Below are 14281 nucleotides of genomic sequence, written 5' to 3' on the forward strand. Positions count from 1 at the left end.
TACTCGTTTTGCCCCATATGGGAGATAGAGGTAGTGGTGAGTGCCAAAGTTAGTTCTCATGCAAGTTGGCGCACGATGAACGAACTCCATGTCCCTATGGATATCCGGCTAGCTCCTGGAGAACCAAATGAATAAAGGTGGTTTGAATTGGCAGCCCTTCTCCCAAAGCCTTACTGACTCGAATGGAACAAGCCTCAGATGTTTCATCTCTAGTTCTTCATAAGTCCTAGACTGCCCCAAGGACAGTCCCTCCTGAATTTGACAAAGGTAGCACCACTGCGGTTTTAAGCTTCTTTTGCAAATGGTTGCAAGCACCCAATAGGAGGACCACGCACCAGATGGGTGGACCCCATTCGTGGTTGACTCTCTTTCCGACGACGTCAACTCAGGACGTCCTGACACTGAATCAACCTGGTTCTAAATTCATTTTGCAAATGGTTAAAAGCCCCCCAGAGAAGGACTACGCACCAGATGGTTGGACCTCATTCCCGGTTGACTCACTTTCTGGTGATGTCAACTCAGGACGTCCTGACACTGAATCAACCTGGTTCTAAGCTTATTTTGCAAATGGTTAAAAGCACCCCTAGAGAAAGACCACACACCAGATGGTTGGACCTCATTCGCAGTTGACTCACTTTCCGGTTATTCCTTCTAAGCTTATTTTTCAAATTAAACTAAAAAAACAAGTTTTTTTTTAACTGAAAGTAAGGAGAGACATTAAAACTTAAAACGCACAGAAATTACTTCGTATATGAAAGAGGCTACTCCCTCCTCAATGCCCCGCTCTTTACGCTAAAGTTTGACTCTTTCTCTCAACTCTACTTTTTAAAAGATATTAAAAGATACTTTTAAAAGATATTAGATTCCAAATATGAAAGATTCACTAAGCTTAGTTTTACTCGTAAATGACTAAGAACCTGTGAAAACTTGCATGATTTTTGAAAGAGGGAGGAACACCCATTAAAAGTCAAAGAATTTTAATTAAAATCAAACCATTAGGTTCGGGCATCAGAAAACCTTACCGTAGAGGTTTCAAGCACCTTTGCAAAAGTGTTGAATTTTGCATTATTTGCCAGAAGAAAAATCATGGATGCGTGTTAATTTGTTGTTGTTTTTTCCGAGAGGTGATCGTCTCGAAACAACAGTCCTAGAACATTAGGAGAGGCTTCATTTGAACGGAACTTAATTTCTGGTGTCCCTTTTATTTGATCAAAAAATTGGACGGCTACTAGCCCCCTCCCACGCCCCTTTTTCCCCAAAAATTTTTAAATCAAAAGCTTGAGATAGCCATTTTGTTTAGCATAGTTGAAAAGTTCCAAAACTATATCTGTAGATTTAACATGACCCACGCAACCCTTGAGAATAGTTATAGAGATGAAAGTGTGCAAACGATAAATTGCTAAGGATGATAATAAGGATAATACACGATCTATGAAAACCAGTTTCATAGCCACAAAGCAAATAACGGGTGACAGAATGCATTTAACTTGTGTAACTTGGGCTAAATATTTGCACATTAAGGGGGTGGGGTAAGGTCAGGTTATTTTGCCCCCACACCCCCCTAATGTGCAAATATATAGCCCAAATTATATTATTATATAAACTAAAGTATTATACTTTCATCCTATTTCGCCATATTTCATAAGGATTAAAATAACTGCTTCTTGAGTGTGTTCCGTATAATTAATAAATACATCTTTTTTTATTAACAAGAGCTAAGAGCTCATATGGCACTTGTGACGAGGTCGGAAGAGCCAAGAGCTCATATTTTATGATCTCTAGCAAAATTCGAAGAATCATAAATTGTTTTAAAGGAAAATCAGAGGCTTAATGCCGGTCGGGATTTAAAATAAGAGCTCTGAGTCACGAAGTCCTTCTAAATATCAAAATTCATTAAGACCCGATCACCCAGTCGTAAGTTAAAAATACGTCAATCTTTCTTATTTTTCCTCTCCCTTTAGCCCCCCAGATGGTCGAATCTGGGAAAACGACTTTATCAAGTCAATTTGTGCAGCTCCCTGACACGCCTACCAATTTTCATCGTCCCAGCACATCCAGAAGCACCAAACTTGCCAAATCACTGAACCCCACCTTCTAACTTCCCTAAAAAGAGCGGATCCAGTCCGGTTACGTCAATCACGTATCTACGACATTTATAAACGTTTTCCAAGATTTCCGATTTCTCGCTCCAGCTCCCCCCCCCAATGTCACTAGATCTGGCCAGGATTTGAAATAAGAGCTCTGAGACATAAGTTCCTTCTAAATATCAAATTTCATTAAGATCCGGTCACCCGTTCTTAAGTTAGAAATGCCTAAATTTTTCTGATTTTTCCAAATTAACAACCCCCAGCTCCCCCAAAGAGAACGGATCCGTACCAATAACTTGTGCTTATTCTTCCCATCAAGTTTCATCCTGATCTCTCCACTCTAAGCGTTTTCCAAGATTTCAGGTTTCAAAGATTTCTGTTTCCCTCCTCCAACCCTCTATATCCCCGGATCCGATTCGAATTGAAAATGGAGCATCTGAGACATAAGTTTCAACCATTCGTAAGATACCTCGATTTTCACGTTTTCCACGAATTCCGGTTTCCCCATCCAACTCCCTCCAACGTGTCCGGATCTGGTCAGGATTTAAAATGACAGTTCTAAAGCACAAGATCCTTTTAGATATTAAATTTCGTAACCCATTCGTAAGTTACAAATACCTCAATTTTTCTAATTTTTCCGAATTTCCCCCCCCCCCAACTCCACCAAAGAGAGCGGATCCGGTCCGGTTATGTCAGTCACCTATCTTGGACTTATTCTTTCCACCAAGTTTCATCCTGATCTCTCCGCTTTAAGCGTTTTCCAAGACTTCCGGTCCCCCTCCCCCTAATGACACTGGATCAAGTCGGGATTTAAAATAAGAGATCTGAGTTTCAAGATCCTTCTAATATGAAATTTCATTAAGATTCGATCACTCTTTTGTAAGTTAAAAATACTTCATTTTTTCTATTTTTTAGAATCAACCCTCCCCCAACTCCCCCAAATAGAGCAGATCCGTTCCGGTTATGTCAATCCCGTATCTAGGACTTGTTCTTAATTTTCCCACCAAGTTTCATCCCGATCCCTCCACTCTAAGCGTTTTCCAAGATTTTAGGTTCCACCCCCCCCCCCAACTTCCCCTTCGCTGGATCCGGTCGAAATTTAAAATAGGAGCTCTGAGACATGAATATCCTTCCAAACATCAAATTTCATTAAGGTCCAATCACTCCTTTGTAAGTTAAAAATACCTCATTTTTCTAATTTTTCAGAATTAACCCCCCACCCAGCTCCCCCAAATAGAGTTGATCCGTTCCGTTTAATTCAATCACGTATCTAGGACTTGTGTTTATTTTTCACACCGAGTTTCATCCCAATCCCTCCACTCTAAGCGTTTTCCAAGATTTTAGGTTCCCCTCCCCTCAACTCCCCCCAATGTCACCAGATCCAGTCGGAATTTAAAATAAGAGCTCTGAGAGACGATATCCTTCTAAATTTCAAATTTCATTAAGATCCAATCGCTCCTTCGTAAGTTAAAAATACCTCGTTTTTTCTAGTTTCTCAGAATTAACCCTCCCCCCCCCAACTCTCCCAAACAGAAAAGATCCGTTCCGCTTATGTCAACCATGTATCTAGGACTTCTTCTTATTTTTCCCACCAAGTTTCATCCCGATCCCTCCGCTCTAAGCGTTTTCCAAGATTTCAGGTCCCACCCTCCAACTCCCTCCAATGTCACCGGATCTGGTCGGGATTTAAAATAAGAGCTCTGAGATAAGATATTTTTCCAAACATCAAATTTCATGAAGATCCCATCACCCGTTTCTAAGTTAAAATACTTCATTTTTCTATTTTTCCAAATTAAAGCCCCCCCCCCCAGATGGTCAATCGGAAAAACGACTATTTGTAATTTAATCCGGTCTGGTCCCTGATACGCCACCCAAAATTCATCGTCCTAGCTTACCTGGAAGTGCCTAAAGTAGCAAAACCAGGACAGACCGACAGACAGACCAACAAAATTTGCGATTGCTATATGTCACTTGGTTAATACCAAGTGCCATAAAAAAGCAATGCTACACATGCTTATCGAATTTTGTGAAGGGTTGGACATATTTTTTCATGAACATATAAAAAGGCCATTTTCAAAATTGTCGCTGGTGTCCCAGCATTTATACTAGCTGAACTAGAGTAAAAAAAAATAGTTACTATATTTTTGAGGGGGGAATGGAGTTTTGGATCGAGAAATAAAAAAAAAATTAAGAAAAAAAAGCAAATACTTCGATTAGATCACTGATAACCAATTTTAAGTGACCGGGGTAAAAGCCAAGGGTACCAATTTAGGAAAATACACGGAGGAAGCAAGAATTTTGTTTTATTCTCTGCATAAAGATACAAAAAGGCATTATTCTAAATTTCAGCGGTAATTTTCGCTTAAGAGAAAACAAAACATCAAACTCGGAAGCCAACATGGTTCCAAGGATGCTAAAGATTGAGCCAATGTAAGTCTAAGAAACTTAGAATTTTTTGATTCTTTTGCTCAATGTATATTTTTCAAGCATGGCCTCAGGGTGGCTTATGAAATTTTTCCTGTTTACGAGTTTAAGTACCTACCCAAATGTTGTTTTAAATGCCAATCACTAGACCACCTGCAGAACCCCTGTCCCAGCGTTGTCCCAAAATAGGCTCGTTGTGGAGGCCAACCACAACTGTGCAAACTGCGGCCAGACACACCCTTCCTATAGCTTTTCCTGTCTTACTATTAAATATCGGATAAAGGGCAATTCCATCCTTCAACCATGAGTGCATCAGTCTCAGTTATTTCGTTTAATTTAAACGCCACCCAAGATAAGTATTTTATTATTGACAAATTTTGCGCTTCCTACGATTCGGTTCGTCTCCAGTAGCATCTTCTCACTGCTTCAAATTTGAATTTTTCGCGTCGAAGTCAGTACCATATTGCGTTCATGAGTCCAGCAAAAGTTACTGGCGACCGCCAGTCAGGTGGACTAAACGGGATTCTTGTTAGCAAATTGTCCGTTCCTGATATAACTTTAAGGTTGGATATTCTGCACAGAAAACTCTCCAGTACAGCTTTTGCGCGCCTATCCCCTCACCACCGTCTTATCCGTTTCTTTCTTTGATTTTGTATGTATATTTGTTTTTCTCTTTGCATTTTTTTTATTAATTCTTACTCACCCACATTTACTTTACGTATCGTGTGGGTGATAAATAAATTATTATTATTATATTCTTATCTTTTCAATTCTTTTTTTTATCAGAAATAGATTGGTCTTGATTATTCTGCTATATTTAGGCTAAAAAAAGTGTACCCAAGTATATATTTTATCCCCTTTTGGCAAAAGTTGGTCTTTGAACTTTGAGTTAAAACAGAGTAAAATTTAAAAAATAAGCTTATAATTAAAATGAGCATAACTGTTACTTTAGACTAGGTTTATAAGTATTAAGATCTTATTGAGCAATACTAGATGGCGTTAATAATCTTTTTTTATAAAGAATTTGAGTTATCACATCTATCCCCATAATTACTATATCTCATCTTATCAATCTTGTTCTTCCTTATCTTATCTCACATTATTGGAAACGCTAGTCAGAGTTGGGACTAAGAAGAATAAGTGTGTGTGCACTTTTTGTTCTATTGATGCTAAATCAGCCTAATGACTTTGGCCCAGTTTCTCTAATTGAGATTTTTCAATTAAAGCACAGTCAGTAAGTGTCCACACCCACATCCGGGTTGTTATTAATTTATTCTCCATCCTTTTATTCTTCTATCAAAAGCATTAGAACCAACAAAGCATACTCACATTCTAAATGTTTCTTTTTTGGTGCAAGAATCTCTTCCGTGGTCGCTTTACATACTGATTTGGCTACACCTTGTCCTGCAAGAGAATGACGAGCAGCAAGGATTCGATCGCTAATTGTTTGTCCAGCCATTTATAGAACCTACAAATAAAAATAAATATTATTTGAAGTCAAAGGTGTGTCCTGGATTTTTGTTTAGGGGGGGGGGGTGTATTGCCCTGCGAACAAAAGATTTGACAGAAGTTGGTGTTCTCTCATTCCATATTTTGTTATCTAAGCTATCCAGAATAAAACGAACTCCCAATTTCCTATTTGGAATTTTTTATTTTAATTTTCATTATCTCAACCACCTATATTCATAACACATTCCCAGCAAATTTTGTATTTCTCTACTATTCAGATTGAAAAGCTAACGAAAAATATAATAAAATCATATTGTGAATCTTATCAAATTACAAAGAAATTTGATTGTTTGTCCAGGCATTTATAGAACCTACAAATCAAAATAAATGTTATTTGAAGTCAAAGGTATATCCTGGATTTTTGTTTGGGAGAAGGGGGGTGTGTGTGTGAAAAAATATTCAAAACTTGTTTACATGCATTTTTGTTTTGTAAACGTTTTCAAAGTTTGGATAAAAATTTTGTTGGGGGAGACCCCTCTGGATTTTCTAATGCGTTTTATTTAACAAATAAGGCTACCAAGGTAAGTTATCATCACTTGTGCAAATAGGGGGAAGTGACAAGGTCATTTTTAACCAATATAGCCATCAAGGCATTTTATTATCCCACCAGCAAACAGAAAGGGTGCAACAATTTTGAGTCCGATACTACATTTTTTGAGTTGTTTGAACAAACCACTTTCCTCTTTGGCTAGGATGCAAGTCAGCTTAACCAAGCGAATGGTATGCTTGACTTGAAATCATATGTCCTTGAGGCTATGGGTCTGATTCCTGATGTTGTCAGTCATTTGACTTGGGGTGGGGGTCTGTGTTGGCAATCTACAAGCTCAGCCACCAGGAGTTTGGGGAACTTCCTGTTAGACAAATCCCCTTAAAACATCAGAATTTCACATTCCAGGTCAGAGGGTAAATGCCTGGTCCTGATAAAAGTTCAAGCAAGTACACAACTTCCCCTCTGGTAAAAGCTACTTAATCCCCATACCCTCTTGTCCCTGGATTTCTTTGGGGGCTAGCACTGCATTCAATGGGAAAAAGTAGACGATAGTATGTTAGTTCCTATCTTATGAAGCTCTATTTTGGTGCGTTACCTACCCCCATTGCTACCACCAAGAGGAAGGGGACTCTTTCCCAGAAAATTGCCAAAGATCATCCCCATTGAGAAGACTTTGATAAAGAGCCACCAATTTTTCAACCCCCCAAGGAATATCCTCTGATACACATTCTCCTAAGAGGTGGACACGTGTGCACTATCCTGATTCAACTTCTTCAAAATTCCTGCCTTACAGCAATATGCTTAAAAATAGCACCTAGATCAGGGCCAAAAAATAAATATTTTTACAAAAGATGACAAATCTTTTTTGACCATAAACAGTTGGAAAACATGAATTAATGCAACTCATTTCTATAATTATAATTTGAAGACAAGTTCAATTTACAATGGAATCATCAGTTTAGAAACATGCCAAACTTAGGAAAAAAACATGGGATTTGGAAACTTCCAAATCTAATCTTTTCAAATTCACAAAAGAAACACAAATTGAAGACTGGTAGCTACACAGATCTTGTCATGACACTTTTGAGGTAGTTCCTCAAAATCATTCCATGCTAGGGTGCTTTAAAATAAAAATATCAAAACATTAGCAAACAAGCAAAAAAACAATCAAAGACATTTACTTAGGAACAAAAACAAGACATACATAACACATGTCTAACTCTTAGGAGGTATACTGATGATTTTCCTTGAAGGGTTGAAAAAAGTGCAGGTTTGGATCTCGCGGTAAGGGAGTATCAAGAGCAGGAGGGTTTACCTAAAAAAAAGTGTTACTGACCTGAAATTTCCCCAGCATTTTGTTTTTGAGTTTTTTGGTAGCTTGGGTAGTAACTTGGTTTGGTAAGTTTGTTTTTGAGTTTTCTGGTAACTTGGGAGGTAACTTGGCTTGACAGGTAACTAAAGATCCCATCTGTGGTGGTTCAAACGACTCAAGAATGTGACCTTCTACATGTGAAGGGCTAAGATACTTGAAAACTTCATTCTTGGGTCAAAGTATTCCAATTTTATGGGTTTTAGTATTTACAACACCATCATGCAACAAAGTAGATTGTGTCACACTGGATTACAATACATGGCTAAAGTAGCCAAATTTCCCAACCCTCTCACAAAAAAAGTAGGGATTGTTATTACAGCCTAAAGGCTATTAAAACCTGGTATTCTTCCCAACATTCTGATAGTAGATCCAAGTACAATAGTCATCAGCACTGAACAAGCCACTAACAAGATTACTTTATTGCTGACAAGTTAATTTTAGGACAAATTAAGGCAACAAGTATGATTGAACATCTCATATGTATTTTTTCCATCAAATTTGTTTTTTTAATAATATGTTCATCAACAAAATGAGTTTTTTAATTTACCAAAAAAAAAAAAGCAAAAAGATGTTCAAAGAAAAGACTTCAATAATTTATTGTTATCAATCATTTTATTAATACTAAAACACTATTGCAAATGTAAAAAAGTTATTTGGCCCAATAAGCTTTGCTTGTTATGGGGTTTGCTTGTTTTTGCTTGTTATGACTTGATCAGAAATTAGCTTATATAGCATGTCAACTTATAAAAAATATAAATTGCTATGAATGGACACAAAAAGAACAGATATTTTTCTGTAAGGGAACTTGAAACTTCTACAGTAAGGCTCTCTGGCATGCTGAATCTGATGTGAATTTTACTAAGTCTCCTTGACTTTTAGGGCATGTATCCCCCCTTTTTCGAAAATTGGGCGAATTTTCTGAGGCTTGTCACTTTTGATGGTAACATTAAGCTAGCTGACTCTTATGTAGTCTATTTGGAATAAGGATAGTAAGCTGATTCTACTGATACCAAAATTCTGATTTTTTAGTGTTTTGGTTACAATCTATCTGAGTTGCTCCTTACTTACAGTTTGTTACCATAAAATGTTTGACTATGTTGTATACAGCTGTAAATAGAATACAAGAGCTGGGAACTGTGGATGAAGAAAGGGATCTTGGAATTGTTGTCAACAGCCATTATAAATTCCACTCAAGCTGCAAGAAGAATGTGTCTCATGCAAATTCTGTCCTAGCTCTGGCCTCCCTTGTACCCATGCCAAAATCTTGATAAGCCCTCCCCTCCCATCCTATCTCCCAAAAAGTTCTAGGCCAAATTTTAACATAGTCTGAACACAAAATATCACAAAAAACATTAAAATTAATTAAATTTAGTCTACTCACTTTCATTTTAAAGGGATAGTGATGAAGATATTGGAAAAATGACAAATAAATTTTGAAAATTATAAATGATTGTAACTGTTATATTATTTGATTGAGTGTGTATTCCTTAAATTTCTGCACCTGAGGCAAGTGCCCTATCTGTCCCTCCATCAAAACTACCTCTTATCTGTCCTTAGCCTCTTAAAGAGAATAATTTGCAGTAAATCTTTGCTTTGTGAAGTTGTACAATACCCTTGTAAGGTAAGTGCTTGACTGGTGCAACAGAGAGCTACTAAGGCAGTAACAAAGATGAAAGACAAGTCCTATAATGAGCATTTGAGGAAGTTGAAATTATCCACACTAGTGTACTGGCAAATAAGAGCTGATATGCTTATGACCTATAGGCTAACTTAACAAGAAACCCATCTCTAATTCACTTTGTCAAGTTCCAAAAATATTGGCATGAATAGGAGGAGACATTCAAAGAAGGTGTTTAAGCCATCAGTCAAAACTTGACACCATCAGCGGCTTTTCTCTTGCCATGTAGTCAACCATTGGAATAGTCTTTCAGATACAACAGTCTTAGCACCAAATGATGAACCTTTAAAGAAACTACTAGACATTAAGTAGAATGGATGGAAGTACCAGTGGGACATATCTGATGTTTGATCATTCACATCATTAACTATGATAACTATCATTATCATTAACTATATCATTAATTATCATTAACTATATCATTATCATTATATCATTAACTATGATTAACTATGATTTAACTAATTCAAAGATCAGGAAGGATCTGAATTTGCTGCAAAGTGGAAATAAAGGTATACCCTAAAAAACACTATGGAAAGTGATTATGCCTTTGCTAAATTCTAATTTATGAGGTTTAGAAGATTGTAAAATATGTTGTCAATTTAGAAAAACAAGAGCTAAGAGCTCATACAGCACTTGTGACAAGGCAAGAAGAGCTAAGAGCCAAGAGCTCATATGGTATGAGCTCTAACAAAATTCTAAGAATCAATAGATTGATTTAAAAGGAAAATCAGAGGCTTAATGCCAGTCAGGATTTAAAATAAGAGCTCTGAGTCACAATGTCCTTCCAAATATCAAAATTTATTAAGATCCGATTACCCACTCATAAGTTATAAATATCTATTTTTTTCTAATTTTTCCTCTCCCTTTAGCCCCCCAGATGGTCGAATCTGGGAAAACGACTTTATCAAGTCAATTTGTGCAGCTCCCTGACATGCCTACCAATTTTCATCGTCCTAGCACGTCCAAAAGCACCAAACTCGCCAAATCACTGAACCCTTCCCCCCAACTCCCCTGAAGAGAACAGATCCGGTACGGTTACGTCAATCACATATCAAGGACATTTACTTATTCTATCCACCAAGCATCATCCCAATTCATCTACTCCAAGTGTTTTCCAAGATTTCCCCCTCCAACTCCCCCCAATGTCAAAGGATCTGGTCGGGATTTGAAATAAGAGCTCTGAGACATAAATTCCTTCTAAATATCAAATTTCATTGAGATTCGGTTACCCGTTTGTAAGTTGAAAATACCTCATTTTTCTAATTTTTCAGAATTAACCCCCCCCCCCCAACTACCCCAACGAGAGTGGATCCGTTCCAGTTATGTCAATCATGTATCTAGGACTTATGCTTGTTTTTCCCACCAAGCTTCATCCTGATCCCTCCACTCTAGTGTTTTCCAAGATTTTAGGTTTCCCCCTCCCAACTCCCCCCCAATGTCACCAGATCCGGTTGGAATTTAAAATAACAGCTCTGAGACACGATATCCTTCCAAACATCAAATTTCATTAAGATGTAATCAACCATTCATAAGTTAAAAATACTTCATTTTTTCTATTGTTTCCAAATTAACAGGCTCCCCACTCCCCCCCCCCCAAGATGGTCAAATCGAGAAAAAGACTATTTCTAATTTAATCTAGTCCGGTCCCTGATACGCCTGCCAAATTTCATCATCCTAGCTTACCTGGAAGTGCCTAAAGTAGCAAAACCAGGAGTGACAGACCAACAGAATTTGTGATTGCTATATGTCACTTGGTTAATACCAAGTGCCATAAAAAAACTAAAATATGGCTTTAGATGCCTTTCAAATTGTTAGCATTGTATTTTCAAAATACAGAGTCAAAGAAGACCAGACTCAAACCAAAGCTAGGAAATCTATCATTTGCCAAAGTTGATGGAGAAATCTATGTCTTCTATGCAACCTTATAAATCTTAAAACTAGGAAGTGATTGGGGATAGAAACCAGATGATACCTTTCCACAATACAATTTTGCAGTTTGGCTTAAGACCTGTCTAAACTTTGGTAAGAAATTCCATGTACATGTTAGGATTTCAGTCTCTTTGCAAATTTTTGAAATTTTCATAGAAGTCTTGATAGAGCATTACAAGGATGGAAATCTTAAACTTGCTCAACAATGCAATTTAATGGGTAAAATTCAAGATAATCTACTTTTGCTACCTTGACAACTGGTTAGGCTAGGAAAATAAAACTAAGTAATGAATCAAGGACCAAAAACATACTCTGTGACAGTATTGCCAAACTATTATGTTAACCTTCTCCTGATTTTTAAGTCTAATTTCCCTACTTGGTAGTGGCCATGCAAAAAGTGGGGTAGCAAAGTAGCAATACTACTTGGCATTTTTCAAATTTGTTGGCATATTTGTCTGAAAATACCATTTTTACACATAAAAATAATTTTTGCTGAAAGAAAAGCTGTCAAAACACAAGCTGTGTTCTGTGGTGCAAAAAGTGGGATAGCATGGTAGAAATGCTACTTGAGAGTTTTCATGGCCTGGTAAAATTTTTTGGCAGATTTTGCCTGAAAATACCAGTGCTTCCACCATCCCCAAATTTTTGGGGATTTCCCCAAAAATCTGTCTTCTTGAAAAAAATTAGTTCCCCAAAAAACCCTTGTTCATTCAGTGTTGCCACCCCTAGTGGTTTATCACTAATGACAATCCACCCCTAGCAACTATCACTTAACTTGACATAATTTCTTTACTACTTTCCAAAGTTTTTGTCTCAATTATCTTAAATTGTCAATTATCTCAATTATCAAAATTAAAACTTAAAACAAACAGAAATTACTCTGTATATGAAATGGGTTGTCCCCTCTGCAATCCCTGGCTCTTTACACTAAAGTTTGACTCTTTGCCACAATTCTACTTTTTAAAACAATTAAAAACTTTAGCGTAAAGAGCAAGGGATTGCAGAGGGGATAAGCCATTTCATATATGGAGTAATTTCTGTTTTAAGTTTTAATGTTGTTCCTTACTTTCAGTAAAAAAAAACTAGTTTTTTTTATTTAATTTCACCAAAGATTCTCTTGTGACTCATGGTGGAGAATTTCATTTTAACACATATATGTTCAGTGTAATTCTGAGCATTGATGCAAAGAGGGTTATTTAAGACAGCCAGACTGTGAGTTTAAATCTTGTCTTCTTTTGCTATTCTTTTTAATTTTCAAAGGTCTTAAAATATAAGAGTTAGATTGAAAAATAATCTAAAATGAAAAAGAGAAAGCATGTGAAGATCTTAAAATCTTAGCAGTAAATACTAAACAGATTTAATTTGGGACATTCTCCAACCAAATGCCTGAACACAACATCTGACTAGACATTTCATAGGACAGTATTCAGTTTGGGCTACTATCCCCATGGTGTCACTGGGGATTTTGTAATAAATTTTGAGATATTTTCCTTACAAAGCTATAAATTAGATGGACATGCAACTTAGGACCTTTTGTATGCTCTTTCAAAATTTAACCATCATTTTATTCAGAAATTAAATGGACATTTTAAAATGATGCCTTTTTCTCTTATTTTCTGCTATTTACTTTGAGTCTTATTTTCTTTTACTCTAGGTTTTGGGCATATTAATCTTAAATACATAATAATTGAATGCATGATAGATTGAAGGGTACTTATGAATTATACAGCCAACATTCAAGAAGTGAATTTAGGTTAATCCTAATGAAAAGCACCAAAATATTATGAAAATATAAAGCTTTGGAACAAAATTTTGGCTATATGTTTGCACATTAGGGGGGAGGGGATTACCTGACTTAAACTAACCTACCCCCAAAGAAGTGAATGCAAAACAAGATTCATACAAATTGTATATCATAGTCAAAAGTAAATTTAGTCATCATTTCCAAAACCAAAGTTAATATTGTTTTCACTTAGTTTTTTGCAAAAATAGTCCTTTTATTTCTTACTCTGCCACCTGGTATCTGTATATGAAGACTGACCAAACAGTTTGTGGTAATGAACTGTAAGTAACTCAACCCAATAGGAACCAAAACTCTAAAATAGAGCAACCAAAAAAACAAAAAAGAGTTTTTTTCATTTTTTATATTAATTTTTTTTATTAGGTGATGCATCTCTTCTGAAATATCTCTTCTCACAAGATGTATGTATATCTTCTCTTCTGCAACAAAATATTTATCTCTTCTTATCCTGCTGCTTTTTAAAACTTGTTCAAACTAGGAGCTCATTGAGTTTCAATGTTGCTATGTGAAAATTTACTTTCAGGTTGTTGTTATCCATCTGTCCTTCTGAAGAAGTTTTGACTTACTCTACTTTTCTTTAATTGATAGTGAATATTTGTCCAAATCTTTCACAAATAGTTAGATTCTCTCAAAACTGTTTATTTGTCAGTTGAAAGAATCTTAAAAGGGCTGGTAGTTATCAACATGTATATACTATTAAAGCAGGTGATGAGAAATCTGCAACATGGAAAATTAGTAGCCTAAAACAGCTACTCTACAATGTAGCAGTAATTCTCTGTTCATTGTGGGACTACATCAGAGCAAAACTAATATCATAGCTTCATAATGCATCTGACTGGCAGGCTGCCAAATAATATTGTTCTCCCAGAAAATCAAATGTTGCCTTTTTATAGTTGTAATATAGTGATCAATGAGTATCAAGCTTGCATTCAGATTTATAATAGTTATTAAGAGTTTACAATACTTATTATTTTTATAATAGCAATAG

The 14281-nt window shown here is 36.3% G+C and overlaps 1 protein-coding gene across 7 annotated transcripts in view; it reads right to left on the reverse strand.

Annotated features, from left to right (window-relative positions):
- Window positions 1-14281, reverse strand: part of LOC136039551 (phosphatidylinositol-binding clathrin assembly protein LAP-like) — a 119371-nt gene that overhangs the window by 100547 nt on the left and 4543 nt on the right. For all 7 annotated transcript variants that reach the window (XM_065723383.1, XM_065723386.1, XM_065723381.1 and 4 more), the window contains exon 2: window positions 5841-5979. In XM_065723383.1, the coding sequence (XP_065579455.1) occupies window positions 5841-5970 (130 nt within the window). In that variant the 5' untranslated portion in view covers window positions 5971-5979. The remainder of the gene's footprint in view (window positions 1-5840; window positions 5980-14281) is intronic.

Source organism: Artemia franciscana, chromosome 19 (genome assembly GCF_032884065.1).
Source record: "Artemia franciscana chromosome 19, ASM3288406v1, whole genome shotgun sequence".
NCBI lineage: Eukaryota > Metazoa > Arthropoda > Branchiopoda > Anostraca > Artemiidae > Artemia > Artemia franciscana.